Source organism: Meleagris gallopavo, chromosome 16 (genome assembly GCF_905368555.1).
Source record: "Meleagris gallopavo chromosome 16, MGAL_WU_HG_1.1, whole genome shotgun sequence".
Taxonomy (NCBI): domain Eukaryota; kingdom Metazoa; phylum Chordata; class Aves; order Galliformes; family Phasianidae; genus Meleagris; species Meleagris gallopavo.
The window spans coordinates 13,198,962-13,212,820 of record NC_139419.1 but is presented as its reverse complement, the minus strand read 5'-3'; the positions used below and the strand labels follow the sequence as shown (position 1 = coordinate 13,212,820).

The 13,859-nt window shown below is 50.8% G+C and overlaps 2 protein-coding genes across 3 annotated transcripts; one reads left to right on the top strand and one right to left on the bottom strand.

Annotated features, from left to right (window-relative positions):
• Positions 1-1,515: 1,515 nt before the first annotated feature.
• On the bottom strand, positions 1,516-4,656 carry NME3 (NME/NM23 nucleoside diphosphate kinase 3). Its single transcript, XM_085237830.1, has 5 exons — positions 4,499-4,656; positions 4,165-4,295; positions 3,969-4,070; positions 3,730-3,842; positions 1,516-2,888 (listed from the first exon to the last, which is right to left on the bottom strand). Exons 1-5 carry the CDS (start codon positions 4,542-4,544, stop codon positions 2,771-2,773), a joined length of 510 nt encoding a protein of 169 aa, XP_085093956.1. The 5' UTR covers positions 4,545-4,656; the 3' UTR covers positions 1,516-2,770.
• An 83-nt stretch (positions 4,657-4,739) lies between these two features.
• Positions 4,740-13,634, top strand: EME2 (essential meiotic structure-specific endonuclease subunit 2). 2 transcript variants are annotated; one of them, XM_085237824.1, is made up of 8 exons: positions 4,740-5,034; positions 5,247-5,383; positions 8,787-8,879; positions 9,605-9,726; positions 10,704-10,809; positions 11,555-11,670; positions 12,047-12,236; positions 13,295-13,634. In XM_085237824.1, exons 1-8 carry the CDS (start codon positions 4,740-4,742, stop codon positions 13,463-13,465), a joined length of 1,230 nt encoding a protein of 409 aa, XP_085093950.1. In that variant the 3' UTR covers positions 13,466-13,634. The 2 variants fall into 2 exon arrangements, with proteins under 2 accessions (XP_085093950.1, XP_085093951.1); XM_085237825.1 differs by lacking the exons at positions 9,605-9,726; positions 10,704-10,809.
• Positions 13,635-13,859: the final 225 nt, after the last annotated feature.

Sequence of the window (13,859 nt, the reverse complement as noted above, 5' to 3'; positions counted from 1 at the left end):
TCAAGGGGCAGCAGCTGCCGGGATACCAGGCTGCAGCCCGCCTCCCTGCTGCCATTCACGGAAACGATGCTGCGTGCTGCAAAAGGTTTGTAAGCGCTGCGGAGTTCCGTGTGCTGTCTTCAGACAGCGCTCTGGGTCAGTCCGCTGCTGTGTGAGGGCTTTCTGTGCTCCGTCACTGAGCCGCGCTGGGTCCGTAGGTAATAAATGTGATAATGTCAGCTGCTGGTGCCTTCTGTTGCTGTAAGTACTCTGGAGATTGTCTGTATGACAGCGGGGCTGTTGGAAAGGCAGTTAGCTCGAGTCTCAACCTTCTAGTAACCTATTAGTATGCAGTCATAGAATGGCCTGGGTTGCAAAGGAGCACAGTGCTCATCCACTTCCAACCCCCTGCTGTGTGCAGGTCGCCAACCAGCAGCCCAGGCTGCCCAGAGCCACATCCAGCCTGGCCTTGAATGCCTGCAGGGATGGGGCATCCACAGCCTCCTTGGGCAACCTGTTCCAGTGCCTCACCACCCTCTGGGGGAAAAACTTCCTAATATCTAACCTAAACCTCCCCTATGTCAGTTTAAAACTATTCCCCCTTGTCCTGTCACTATCTGCCCTTGTAAACAGCTGTTCCCCTCTCTGTTTAAATGCTCCCTTCAAGTACTGGAAGGCTGCAGTGAGGTTTCCTCAGAGCTTTCTCTTCTCCAAGCTAAACAAGCCCAGTTCCCTCACTGTTTCCTCATATCCTGAATGGAGGGGACCCTACAAGGATCACTGAGTTCAACCCCTGGCTCAGCATAGGACCGACAACCAAACCCTACATCTGAGAGTGGTGTCCAAATGCTCTGTGAGCTCCAGCAGCTCAGGGCTGTGCCCACCACCCTCTGGTGCAGAACTTTTTCCTAATCCTCCCCAGCACAGCTGTATGCCACTTCTTCAAGTCCTTCTTGAGAAGTCCAACCAGGATAGTTTGGTCCTATAGCCACGTGCTCCTGAGGACAGTATGATCCATTGCTTCCTCCAGAACCAGAAATAAGATGTAGAAAGAGGGACTCCTTCAGCCACTGCCCAACCACAGCCATCATCACAGGGTCTGCATCAAAGCAGGTATGAGAACAACTGTTGTTCCAGGTCCCAGGTGTTCAAACAAGCCCAGGTTTATTTTGTCAAATAACTTAAGAAATGCATGTGACAATAGATGGGGCAACAGAATAGGAAAGTAGTGAAAATTGGGAATAAGACTACAGACTGCCTTTGCTGGTTACCAGTTGTTGGTCATTAATCTGAATGCACAGAATACAGTGCATCTGAATACAAGTTCCCTTATAATTGCCTTCCTAAATTATTTTAATATCTTGACAAACTGTGGCTCCTTCCCCATTAGTTGCCCTGCCTGTGCATCTCTGGGGCAATTAAAAAAAAGCTACCACTAGCAGCACGGTTTCATCAGAAAAACAGGCACTAGCTCACATTCCTGTGAGTACTCACCTAGAGCCACCCACCCGCTCCCCCAGCAACAACCAGAAGAGATTGAACTCTCCAGAGTTTATTATAAATAAAAACACATGAATGATTTATGGGAACAAATGATCTCTTAAGATGATTAGAGCTGTAACCAACCATTTGGAGAAGGCCCTGAAGGCATGAGGTGCTCCGGCTATCAGAAATGCTGTATGTTGCCATTGGATTGTAGAGGAAAGCCACAGTTACTCACAGAAGTCCCTGAATCCATTCTCCCCATTATTCCTGGTATACCTCTGCTCAGTCCCACCACCCCAGGCCAGCCTGCAGGTAGAAGTGGGAGCTGGGGAACTGCACTCATTCTGCATAGGATACAAATCTTTCTAGCTCAAGAGGGAGATGATCTTGCAGAACACGAGCAAAGTATCTCAGCCTACATGCAACAAAACCCTTGTTCCCTCAGGTTTCACCAGACCCCTGCTCCACAGCAGAACGCAGTGCCACAGTCACTGCCTTTATATTTTGGCAGGCTGTGCAGAGGGCTCAGAAACAGCTTAGTGAAATGGACGATGGTGTGAAAACAAAGAGGGACAGCAGGCAAAAACGGGACGCAGGAACACATTCAAACAAGTGGCTCTGAGCCTCTCCAACGACAGGCCTTGCTGTCACAGAAAGTCAGGAAGCCTCCAGAAGTGAAAACTCACAGCAGGAGCCCGACTAATGAGCCTCCTCCTCCAGAGGCTACTTCTGCCCTGCACACAAGGGACACATTAAAGTGATGAGTGTCACCAGGCTGGGTCAGCCTTGGTCACCAGCCTCTGCCCTTTCCACTTTATACCACAGCAGCTCACTTCTTTAAAAGCCTCTGGTGAGGGACTGCACCAAAATGCAAGTGGATGACAGTGCATGTACCCTGCAGTGAGCACTGCACCTCCCCAGGGCTAGGAGCACATGTCCCTCTGTGCCTGGTAGGCCTGCCAGCACAGTGACAGGCACAGAGCCCAGCTTTCACTCTCCTTTATAAATCACATTGAGCCACTTAAGGACTTTGGGATGCTGCAGCAAACTGAGCAGCAACTTTTAACTACTTACTACAGGAGATGGAGGGGAAAAAAAAAAAAAAAGCTACTATTGCAGGGAGCTGAACTGCTGAGTTACAAACATAAAGACCAGCTCCCAGGACCCCTCCACAGACACACGAAAGAGAAACTCCCAGCATGTGATACTACAGCAGAATCCACAGCCAGCCTGAAGGGCCAAAATGGAACTAATGAAAATGCCCCGTGCCCGAGTTAGGAAGATGTACTTCCCTCAGGCTGTCTCATCACTCATAGATCCATCGTTCAGCTGCATCCTCCCAGCACATCAGCTCCTCTGGGTGGAACCAGAGGGAGATCTCCTTCTGGGCACTTTCAACTGAGTCACTGCCATGAATCACATTCCTGTGGGGAACAAGAAAGAGATCAGGTTCGCAGTAAGAAGAGAAAGGCTGAGGAGGGAAGCTGCAGCTGGGAAAGTTTAACTGCAAATGATTTAATTAAGCCTGCCAAGCCAGTCACATTGTACAATATTCTTTCCCATCACACAGCTCTCCTCCTTCTTGCTCAGGAGAACATGGCTTAGTGAACATGGCTTAGGAGCTGTCAATTTCCAGCAGCCCTCCCTCCTGTAGGAGAAATTATTTATGTGCTACAAAGGAGCTGCAAGTGGCTGTTTATCTGAGGAGTTTTTTTGTGTGTTTTAAGGGTTTGTTATTGATTTGCCTCCAGGTCTCTCACTTCGTTCTGTGAAGCTAGGTCCTATAAAGCAGGCTTGGTGTCAGACGCTAAGGAACAAAAACCTAAGCCAGGAAGGTTAGTAAGAGCAACTACCACAAGGTTCAGCTGCAGCCACCAGAGGTCACCACTGGACAATACGCAGTGGTGAGAAGCCCTTACGCTTGCAGAACTGCAGCTTGGCTTTTGTTTCAGACTCGGATGCTTGGCAGAGCTGGGTAGCCTCAAGGAGAGAGCTCAGAGGGCTCCTCCGTTCCTCTTCACAGCCTGACAGTCCTGATTCCCTGTCAAGCAAACCCCTCAGCTGCATGGAGAAGAAGCCTCAGGAAGCATGAGAGACCTAAACCCAGGCTGCTCCCTTCTGGCAAAACCAACCCAGGTCACTGTGTCTAATGTCAGTACCTGAGTATCTGAACTTTGCTCTGCTGATGCAGGCTCGCATGGCTTGGGCAGGAATGCAAGGACAGGAATGCACAGCAACACTCAGGGCACAAGAAGCCAGACTCACTTGCCAACTTCAATGCAGAAGTCTCCTCGGATGGTGCCAGGCTTGGACTCAGCCGGGTTGGTCTCTCCAATCATCGTGCGTGCCATCCTGACCACATCCAGGCCCTGCCACACCTACACAACAGCAAACAGAATCAGCTCCAACAGCTCATCCTGAAATCAGACCGCATCCTTTATAGCAGCACAGCTCCCAGAGGCCCTCAGATGGAGCTCTCCTCACCCATTCCCCCCGGCACTCACCATGGCCACCACTGGCCCCGAGCTCATGTACTTCACCAGGCGGCCGTAGAAGGGCCGGTCCCGCAGGTCGATGTAGTGCTCCTTCAGCAGCTCCTCCGAAGCCTGCACACAACACGCGGCCCTGCAGCCTCCCGACAAGGCCTGGAACCCCTCCCGCACCCCAGGGCACACCGAGGGCTCCACCCGACCCCCGCACCTGCAGCAGCTTCAGCCCCACCAGCTTGAAGCCCTTCCTCTCGAAGCGCCGCACGATCTCACCCACCAGGTGCCGCTGGACGCCGTCCGGTTTGATGGCTATGAAGGTGCGCTCGGAGACACCGGAGCGAGCTGTGAGGGCACGGGTGTCAGGTGGAGGGGAAGGGGGGGAAATGGGGGAACGGGAAGAGTGGGAAAGAGGAGGGAAGGGGGGAGGGAAAAAAGGGAGAAAGGAGGAGGGAGAAAAAAGGGGTGGGGAGGAAGGGATAAAAAAGGGGGAAGGACGAGGAAAAAAAAAAGGAGGACTGGGGAAAAAGGAAGGACCCCGGCCTTACCGCTATGGAAGACGCTGGCGAAGACCGCCAGCACCAAGCAGATCATGGCGGCGGCGGCACTCTTAAAGGAACCGCTCCCTCCGCTTATGTGTCCGCCCAAAAGAGTTCCCCCCCTCACCCACACCGGAACGTTTGTGCTATAGCCGAGGGGCGGCGCCGGGGACTTTAGAGGAGGGGTTGCTATGGCAACGGGCGCGGCCTAGCGGGGCTTGGAGACTCCCGGAGCCTGCGGGGCTCGGCCATGGCAGGCAGTGAGCGGTGCCGCCGGGCCCGGGCGACATGGGAGGTGTCCGAGTCCGAACCCGAGGCTGAGCCCGAGCCCCACGGCCCTAGCGCGGCTCCGGAAGGCTCTCCTCCGGCGGCAGCCGCCGTTCGGCCGAAGCGGCGGAGGGCGGCCGGAGAGGCCGAGGCCCAGAGGCGGGAGCGGCAGCGGCGGAAGGAGCGGGAGGCGCTGGAAAAGCGGGAGGCGGCGGCGGCTTGGCGGCTGCTGAGGCCCGAGCGCTGCCTGCGGCTCCTGGAGGTGTGCGTGGATCCAGGTGGGCGGCGAGGCCTGGCGGGGAGAGCCGAGCGCAGCCCCGTGCTGCTGCTGCCTGCTGAGCGGCTCTCGGCCAGGCCAACACCCCTCACTCGGCTGCTGGTGGGGTTACATCGTGCTGGGCTGCTGTGGAGGAGCAGCAGTGCCGTTAGTATTAGCAAAGATAAAGCAGCTCTTTTTCTTATGTCAGGGCTGATCTTTATTTCTCCACAGGTTTCCTTGAAGATTCCAGCTCAGATATTTGGATCGAGGCTTTGAGTTCCCTGGACTGTAAACATTCCTTTAAGCCTCAGGCAATTCCCTGCAGCATAACCTGGAGAAGAAATATGCCAAGCATTCCATCTGCCCCAGTGAGTCGTCATCTTCTCTGTTGTAAATGTAATTTGACAGCAGATGTTCTGTGGGGAGAAAGCTTTGACTTGGCTTTCCGTGCTGGGTGCTGACAGTAGCAGTCTCAGGCATGCTGATTACCAATGGCCACAGGTAGCTGAGGGGTAGAGCTGGAAATGGTCCTCATTCAGATTATTCTAAAGCCGGTGTTTTTTAAGTACACATGACTGGTTTAGGCATGTGTGCATCCAATGATAGTCTGGGGAGTCTGTAGTAAGCAAGACTGAAATGAAGTTATTCATACAGAGTTACTAGTTAGATGAGCAGCAGCTTTTCCAGAGCAGGTGTTGTATATGGCCTGCTGTCACAGGCAGCATCTGCATGGTTGGAAAAGGCTGGGGAAGTTTGCTGCAGGGCCCCCAGCTTTGAAAGCCTAGTGACTGCTTCCTGAATCTTGCTTGCTGGGAACCTTAAAGAGGGCAGGTTCCTCCTGGTACCAAATACTGTGTCTATTTCAGTTTGGCTGTGGTAGGTGCTGTGTAAAGCTGTATTCTTGTAGCCATAAAGGTAGGCTGTTCTTGTCCTCACCCCCACTATAAGAATTTCAGATAGAGGCAGAACTGTAGTTTGGCTCTTGTGGTCGTATGACAACTATGAGGTGCAGACAGAGCTGTTTTATGTCTTTTTGGCTTAGATGGCAATTTCTGCAGTTGTCACTGCTTTCCTCACCAGGTCATTTATTGCACCTTTGGTGATCTGCTTGTGTGGGAAAGCTCTTTCCCTTTCAGCTCAGCAGTAGGCATTGACCAGCATAGTACTCTTGTGGTTTAATCCAGCAGGTGGCTGAGCTCACTTTTTCCCTTCCAGTGGGCTTGGGGGAGAAAAACAGGGGGAAGAAGAAAAGTTTTTTGTTTGTGGGTTGAATTAGAGAAAAGAAAGAAGAGAAAAAGAATAACAGTTATAATAATTATATATGTGTAACAGGTGATTCACAAACAATTGCTCAGCCACCTGCCAACCACTGCCCAACCAGTCCCTGAGCAGCAGCAGGCTACCCATTGAACTCCTCCCTTTTTCAGACTTTCCTTCCATGCGATGTTATGTGGTATGGAATATCCCTTTGGCCAGTTCAGGTCAGCTGTCCTTATTCTGTCTCCTCCAGCTCCTCCTGCTCCCATGTCCTTCTCACTGCAAGGACAATAGGAGAAGCTGAGAATACTAAAACAATACTAAAACATCTCATGAGCTCATGCGCAAGCTCAAAGGAAAGAAGAAGGTCCATGAAATGTGGAAAAAGGGTCTGACCACTTGGGAAGAATATAGGAATGTAGTCAGGGCCTGCAGGGATGCGATGAGGAAGGCTAAAGCCCACCTGGAATTGAATCTGGCTAAAGTGGTAAAGGATAATAAAAAAGGCTTCTTCAAGTATGTTAACAGCAAAAGGAAAACTAGAGAGAATGTGGGCCCCTTACTAAGTGAGGGGGGGGTTCTGGTAACGGGGGATGCTGAGAAGGCAGAGATACTGAATGCCTTCTTTACTTCCGTCTTCAGTGAAAAGGCTCTCCTGCAGGAATCCCACACCCTGGAGGTTAGTGAGAGGGTCTGGGGAATGGGAGACTTCCCTTTAGTCAGGAAAGAGGACGTGTGTGAGCGCCTAGGCAGTACTAAGGTCCACAAGTCCATGGGTCCTGATGGGGTGCATCCACGTGTGCTGAGAGAGCTGGCAGAGGTCATTGCGGAACCGCTCTCCATCATTTTTGAGAGGTCTTGGATAACAGGGGAGGTCCCTGAGGACTGGAGGATAGCCAATGTCACTGCAGTCTTCAAAAAGGGCAAGAAGGAAGATCCGGGTAATTATAGGCCTATCAGCCTCACCTCCATCCCTGGAAAGGTGATGGAACAGCTTGTGCTGGATACCATCTCCAGACAACTGGGAGAAAAGGAGGTTATCAGGAGTAGTCAGCATGGGTTCACCAAGGGGAGGTCGTGCTCGACCAACTTGGTGGCCTTCTATGATGCTGTCACATGCTGGGTGGATGGGGGAAGAGCGGTAGATGTAATCTACCTTGATTTTAGAAAGGCATTTGATACTGTCTCCCACGACATCCTTATAACAAAGCTGAGGAAGTGTGGGACAGATGAGTGGACAGTGAGGTGGGTTGAGAACTGGCTGACTGGCAAAGCGCAGAGGGTCGTCGTTGGTGGTGCAGAGTCTGGGTGGAGACCTGTAACCAGTGGTGTCCTCCAGGGGTCTGTGCTGGGTCCGGTCTTGTTCAACATCTTCATCAGTGAGGGGATAGTGGCCACCCTCAGCAAGTTTGCTGATGATCCGAAGTTGGGAGGATTGGCTGACACACCTGAAGGCTGTGCTGCCATTCAGCGAGACCTGGACAGGCTGGAGAGCTGGGCAGTAAGAAACTGGATGAGGTTCAACAAAAGCAAGTGTAGGGTCTTACACTTAGGGAAGAATAATTGCATGCACCAGTACAGGCTGGGGGATGAGCTGCTGGAGAGGAGCTCTGCAGAGAGGGACCTGGGCGTCCTGGTGGACGACAGGTTGGCCATGAGCCAGCAGTGTGCCCTCGTGGCCAAAAAGGCCAATGGCATTCTGGGGTGCATTAAGAAGAGCGTGGCCAGCAGGTCGAGGGAGGTGATCCTCCCCCTCTACTCTGCCCTGGTAAGGCCTCATCTGGAGTACTGTGTCCAGTTCTGGGCTCCCCAGTACAAAAAAGACAGGGATCTCTTGGAAAGAGTCCAGCGGAGGGCCATAAAGATGCTGAAGGGCCTGGAGCATCTCCCCTGTGAAGAAAGGCTGAGTGAATTGGGTCTGTTTAGCCTTGAGAAAAGACGACTGAGAGGGGACCTGATCCAGGTTTATAAATATCTGAGGTGTGGCGGCCATAGTGGTGAGGCCAGTCTCTTTTCAGTGGTACGTGGAGACAGGACGAGGGGAAACGGACATCAGCTGCAGCATAGGAAGTTTCGCACGAATGTGCGTAAGAACTTCTTCACGGTGAGGTGACGGAGCACTGGAACAGGCTGCCCAGGGAGGTTGTGGAGTCTCCTTCTCTGGAGATATTCAAGGCTCGCCTGGACGCCTACCTGTGCGACCTGGTGTGGGGAACCTGCTTTGGCAGGGGGTTGATCTCGATGATCTCTAGAGGTCCCTTCCAACCCCTACAATTCTGTGATTCTGTGATCTTTATATCCTCTATACAGAACTAGAAACATTGGTGTGTTATCAGCATTGTTCTTCTAAAACCAAAGCATAGCATCACATCAGACACTATGAATTAAAATAACTCTGTCCCAGCTGAATCTAACATGGCCTTGTGAGTGTTAGAGCCCCTAATAGCATAGGCACTACATAGATGGAGACATGCTGGGTTCTGCATGTGTTGGAAATTATTTCTTCTTCTTTAGGATGACTGCATGGTGAAAACTGAAGAGGAGAAGGAGGTGTTGGTGGTGCTGGAGCCAGCAGATTTTCTAAAGCGCCTCTACTCCTTAACCCAGGTAATGTAGATCTCTGAGCCAGACCCATGCAGAGTGCCAGGTGAACACGGGAGGCAAGGGAGGGTTCATTCATAACTACCACTGCTCCACCTTGAAACAGAGCTGTGTGAGAGTGCAGCAACAGTCTCTAGGGAAAATGTGCAGGCATTTGCCTTTAAACCCACTACAGGATGCTGCTCTCCTTCAGAGGAGGGTTGGGCAGGATTGCCTTGGGAGGATTGCCTTTCCTTGTGTTTAGCTTTTCCCTTTTCATTGTGCTTATAAAAGATATGCTTGAAAGAAACAATCAAAGCAAGCAGTCCTTAGAAATGCTTGCATTTGGAAGCAGAGAATGTAATGGTTAGTTCATGTGTGTGCAATCATGCAGTGTTTTATTTATACCTATCTAGGCAGCCTGTGCTTCTGCTCTGAGAAGTTCAGAGGCCATCCAGCGGAGTCTCAGAATAGAGAAGGAAAGGCTAGAATAGCCAGTGCCTGTGAGAAGGTCAGTGCTAACGCTCCAGGGAGAAAGGTGAGCCAGAAAAAAAAGTGAATGTTGGCAGAAGTGGCATGCTGTGCCTGCCCAAAGGCAGCACACTCAGCTGCAGTCTAAGACTGGCTGCTGCCAGCTTCCAATGATGAAAGTTGTTCCGGAAGTCCCCTGCTGTCCAGCCAGAGACAGGGAGGGTTTGTTTGATAGAGAGGAAAACTGCTATAGACTTGGATGTGATTTTGTCTTGCTTCAGACTTTTGGTGATGCCTCGTCAGGGAGTCAGCCTGACCTGAACCAAGTGTTACCTTTGGCCAGCCTGGAGGGCTCCTCCACTAAAACCTACAGCCTGGCTGTCGTGGGGCTGGATGCCTACAGGTGCGATGTGCTGGGGATGTGTGGGGAGCAGTGGGGCTGGGAAGTTTGCCGTGGGTGGAGAGAAGCATCTGTGCAGCAGGGAGGTGTCTGGGATGAGCTGCTGAGCTTGGTGGACTGTAAATCACAAGGTCTGTGCTCAAGAGGACTTGAGTTTTACCATCTTGTGGATATATTTTGCAGGTGGATTTAGAGCAGACTAAGGATTTCATAGTTAGGTGTTTGCAGGTAAGACTACACTCAGGACTAGGCAGAGGGATGCAGTGATACAGCTCTTGCTGCACTGCCCTGTGCACCAAGCAGGGCTGCAGTGCCTTTCTGTTCTCAGCAAAGTGTGCAGCTCATGAAGCAGGGAGAGATGTTTGGTGCATGAAGCCCCCCTTTCTTGTTCCTGGAATGTATCATTCATGTGTTGCTCCCAGTGCCTGAGTGCTTCCTGTCTGTGTACATGCAGAGCAGAGGAATTTCCTCTTCACGGTGATAGTGTGATTGTCCAGATTCTCCCACATCAACTCAGCTGCAGTAGCTAGGTCTGTCCTGTCCTTTATGAAGTGTTTCCCAAGGGAGACCTCTTGTTTCACCACTTCCTGGGCTCTTTCTCACTTAAGCCTGTGAGGATAACGCACTTGTTAAAAGGTATGTCTTAAAATAATCAGCCATGGCCTGTTGAGTTCTGTCACCAAGGGAACCAAGCAGCATTTACCTTAGTTTTGGGTCTTGTCTTCTCTTCTGCAGCCACTTCCCTCCATCTCATGTGTAGATCTGCAATTCTTGACACAGAGGGGCTGCATGTGGCATGCAGAACTGCAGCAGTGTGCCAGCAGTAGCAGTGCTGCCTCACCAGGGAGCTTTGTCTCCACCATCAAGTCTGACTGAGAGGTAGCAAATGTGGGTGGATTAAGTGACCTTTTCCTCTTTATCAGACAACCTGAGATGTGAATATGCAATGCACAAGTGTGAGCTGTGTGTCTTGCTTATAGGTGTAACCAGGAGCAGAATGGGTGGCAGGCACTGAGCCCTGGAAAGCAGAGTCCCAAATTCCAGCCTGGCCCAGAGCTGTTCATGACTCAGGAGGAAATACTGGAGGTAGAATTTCTCACGCCCCTTGAAGTTTTATGTTACTTGTGGTTGAGCTGTATGAAAAAGGCTCCTACTGCTGTGCCCTTCTGCATAATGAATGCTTGACAAGGATGGTGATGGCTTGCTTGGATCAAGTTGCATCCACATGCGTGCTCCCTTACCCTAACTGACCATGAGCGTGGGTTTGAGCCTTTTGTTTGGATCTGATCCTGCCTCCCCTCCCCAGCCCCAACAAAAGTTGCCCAGTTAGCTGTGAAAATTGCTGTTGGTTCTCACTCAGGTCTCTGCCTTGCAAAGCCTGTGTCTCACAGCAGAGCGGAAGCACTCCTTGTGATACCTCAGCTGTCACAAATTAGGTCAAACAGGATATAAACCCTTACTTGATATCCCTCAAACTAAATTCCTGCCCTGCCTGGGTATGTCCCAGAGGGGGATGATGACCCGCCGGCTTACTGGGAGCTAAGAAGGATGAGCAGGCTTTAGTACTCTTCTTTGTAAACAGAGCTCATGCAGTCAGCCCAGCCTCCCTCCCCTCCCAGCCCATCTTCATCCTGCTGAAAGATGTGGTGTTCTCCTTGCTCCTGTCTCTGAGTGCTTTTGGTGGTCAGGGCTGACAGCAGCACTGCTGGCTGAAGTTGGAGCATGCTTATGAAGGAGGATGAGGGCCTCAGGTGGTCCTGGCTCTCCTGACCCTGTTTCTGTCCCATTGGTTGGTGTCTAACATGTTTCACCACTGTCATTTCTCTTCCAGGCACAGGTGGTGCTCCAGCTGTGGGGTAACATTGATGTACAGCTCCTAGACACGTGGCAGGAATTTGGTGAGCACATCTCTGCGCTGACTAAGGCAATAGCAAGGCGTCCATACAAGTGAGTTGTATTGCTGGATTGGACAAGTTCAAAGCCCTGAGCTTTGGAAAACCCCACTGAAGCTACAGGAACGCTTATCAGTGACTGCCAGTCTGTTTTGGTTGGTGTTAGGGCTTGGACTAGATCATTTTCAGTCCTCTGTGCTGCTGGAAATCAACTAATCTCACAGTGAATACAGTTGTGATTCAGCATGAAGAAAGGAGAGAAAATGAGAACCTTAGGGAAACCTTTGCACCAAGATGTTCTGAAGCTTTCCAGGGAAAGAAAGAAAATGTTGAGGAAAAAATATTAGTCCTGAAGAGAGAGGTTGTAGAAGGAAGCCCAGTGCCCACACGCTGTTCCCTGGTCTTGCTCTCAGCAGTCTGTCTTTCTGTAGGAGTCAGCTGGAGATGCAGGAGTTGTCTTTCTGCACTGCTGGGGTCTCAGGCAAGGGGTTGCGAGTGGAGAAGGATGGTACAGGGCTATGGCAGGTGTGGAAGAGACAAATCCAGCAGTTTAACAGAGTCAGCCCTGCAACAGCAGCAGCAATAGCAGAAGCATATCCTTCCCCTGGCCTCCTGGTACAGGTAAGTCCTCAAATCCCTCGGTACTCTGTTAAAACCTTGCTGCATGGAAGATGATGGCAGGGAGGGGTGCCGCATGTTTCCTCACTTAGAGGTCTTTGTTGATGGAGCAAACAAATCCTGAGTGTGAAATCAGCTCTCCAGAAAGGTGATGGTGGGTGTTTGACTTAGACCGTATGTTTGTTTCAGTACTAGCTACTTAATCATAATCTTTCCAGGTCTCTCTTTGCCTTCATCTCATCAAACAGGATCAGCTCAAAATGTATTTGAATTTTTGCTTGTCCATCCCAGCCAGTGCAGCTGAGGGTCTGTTGTATGCATCCCATGCCCTTGTTCAACGTGGTCTGTCCATCAGCTCTGCTTGTTTTTGTTTGAGATGGATGATGCCACAGGTAGCTGCCATTGCAGTTGGACAATCCTGGCAGCACACGTGTGTTGGCCCTGTGGGCTGTGAGGGAGTACCACAGGACATCTGAGCTGTCTTTGTGCTGCTGGTGAACAGTCCAAAACCTTCCTAGCTCTTCGTATGACCATACAGGGAGCTGACCTAGCTCACTAAAATCTCTCTCTCCCTACTCCTGGAGGATCAGGATTAGAAAAGGATGTTGTCTGACCCTTCTGACAGCAGCTTAGCCACTTTATGAAGGCAGTTTGGTTTTTTTGTCAACAAGTGCTTGTTTCCATTTGGGATGAGCATGAATCACTTAAGCTGTTTCCATTAGAAACTGACAGAACTTTTTTCCTTCTTTTTTTCTGTTTAAGTCTTATATAGTCAAATATTCTCTTCTACTTTTCTTCTCCTGGAGCTTTGATCTCTGCCCCTAGCATACCCTCTTCAGAAGAAAAGCTATCTCCTTGTATACTGAAGGGGCAACACACAAATCAGAATGTGTGTGAGGCCTGCTTGTGAGTTGTGGATCTTGATTCTTCAGAGTTTTATCCTCTGATGCCTGCATGTTTGGGTGAATGCTCAGTCAGGGATCCTCACTGCAATAAGTGGAGAGTAGGGTCTTCTCTTAGAGCATGCATGTTAACTGCTTCGTTCTTGTGTGTGCTCGAAGGCCTACGAAGAGTGCAGCACAGAAGATGAAAAACTGCTGCTGCTGAGTAACATCCCTGTGAAATCAGACATCAGTGGAAAAGACCACCGTGTTGGGCCAGACGTATCCCGCCGCATCTATCTCTTCATGGTTTCCACCAACCCTGACCTTATCCTGGACCTGACTGCATAGTGGGACCAGGAACCACGTCAGTCAGCCTCAGTATTTTCTTCTGCTAAACTCAGCAGTTGCTGAGCTGCTTCTGGCATGGCAGTGCTGCTGGGAGCCCAGCCTGTGGAAGCAGCTGGTTCTGTTTCAGAATAGACTTGCACATCAATAAATCTCTTGTTATAGATGCTTTCTTCAGCCTCTTGGCTCTCCTTTCCTCTTCTAGCTGCCACAGCTTTATATCCCTCTGTCTGTCTCCTTAAAGCATTAAGGCATGTTTGGAGCAGGAGCTCCAAGTCTTAGTGGATTGGTTCCTCTGCTGACATAACTGTGTGGTAAGTCTGTGCTGGCTGTCAGGTATGTTACTGAATGAGCTAAATACTTTGTGCAACATCCTGACTTTTAATGTCCTGCTGCC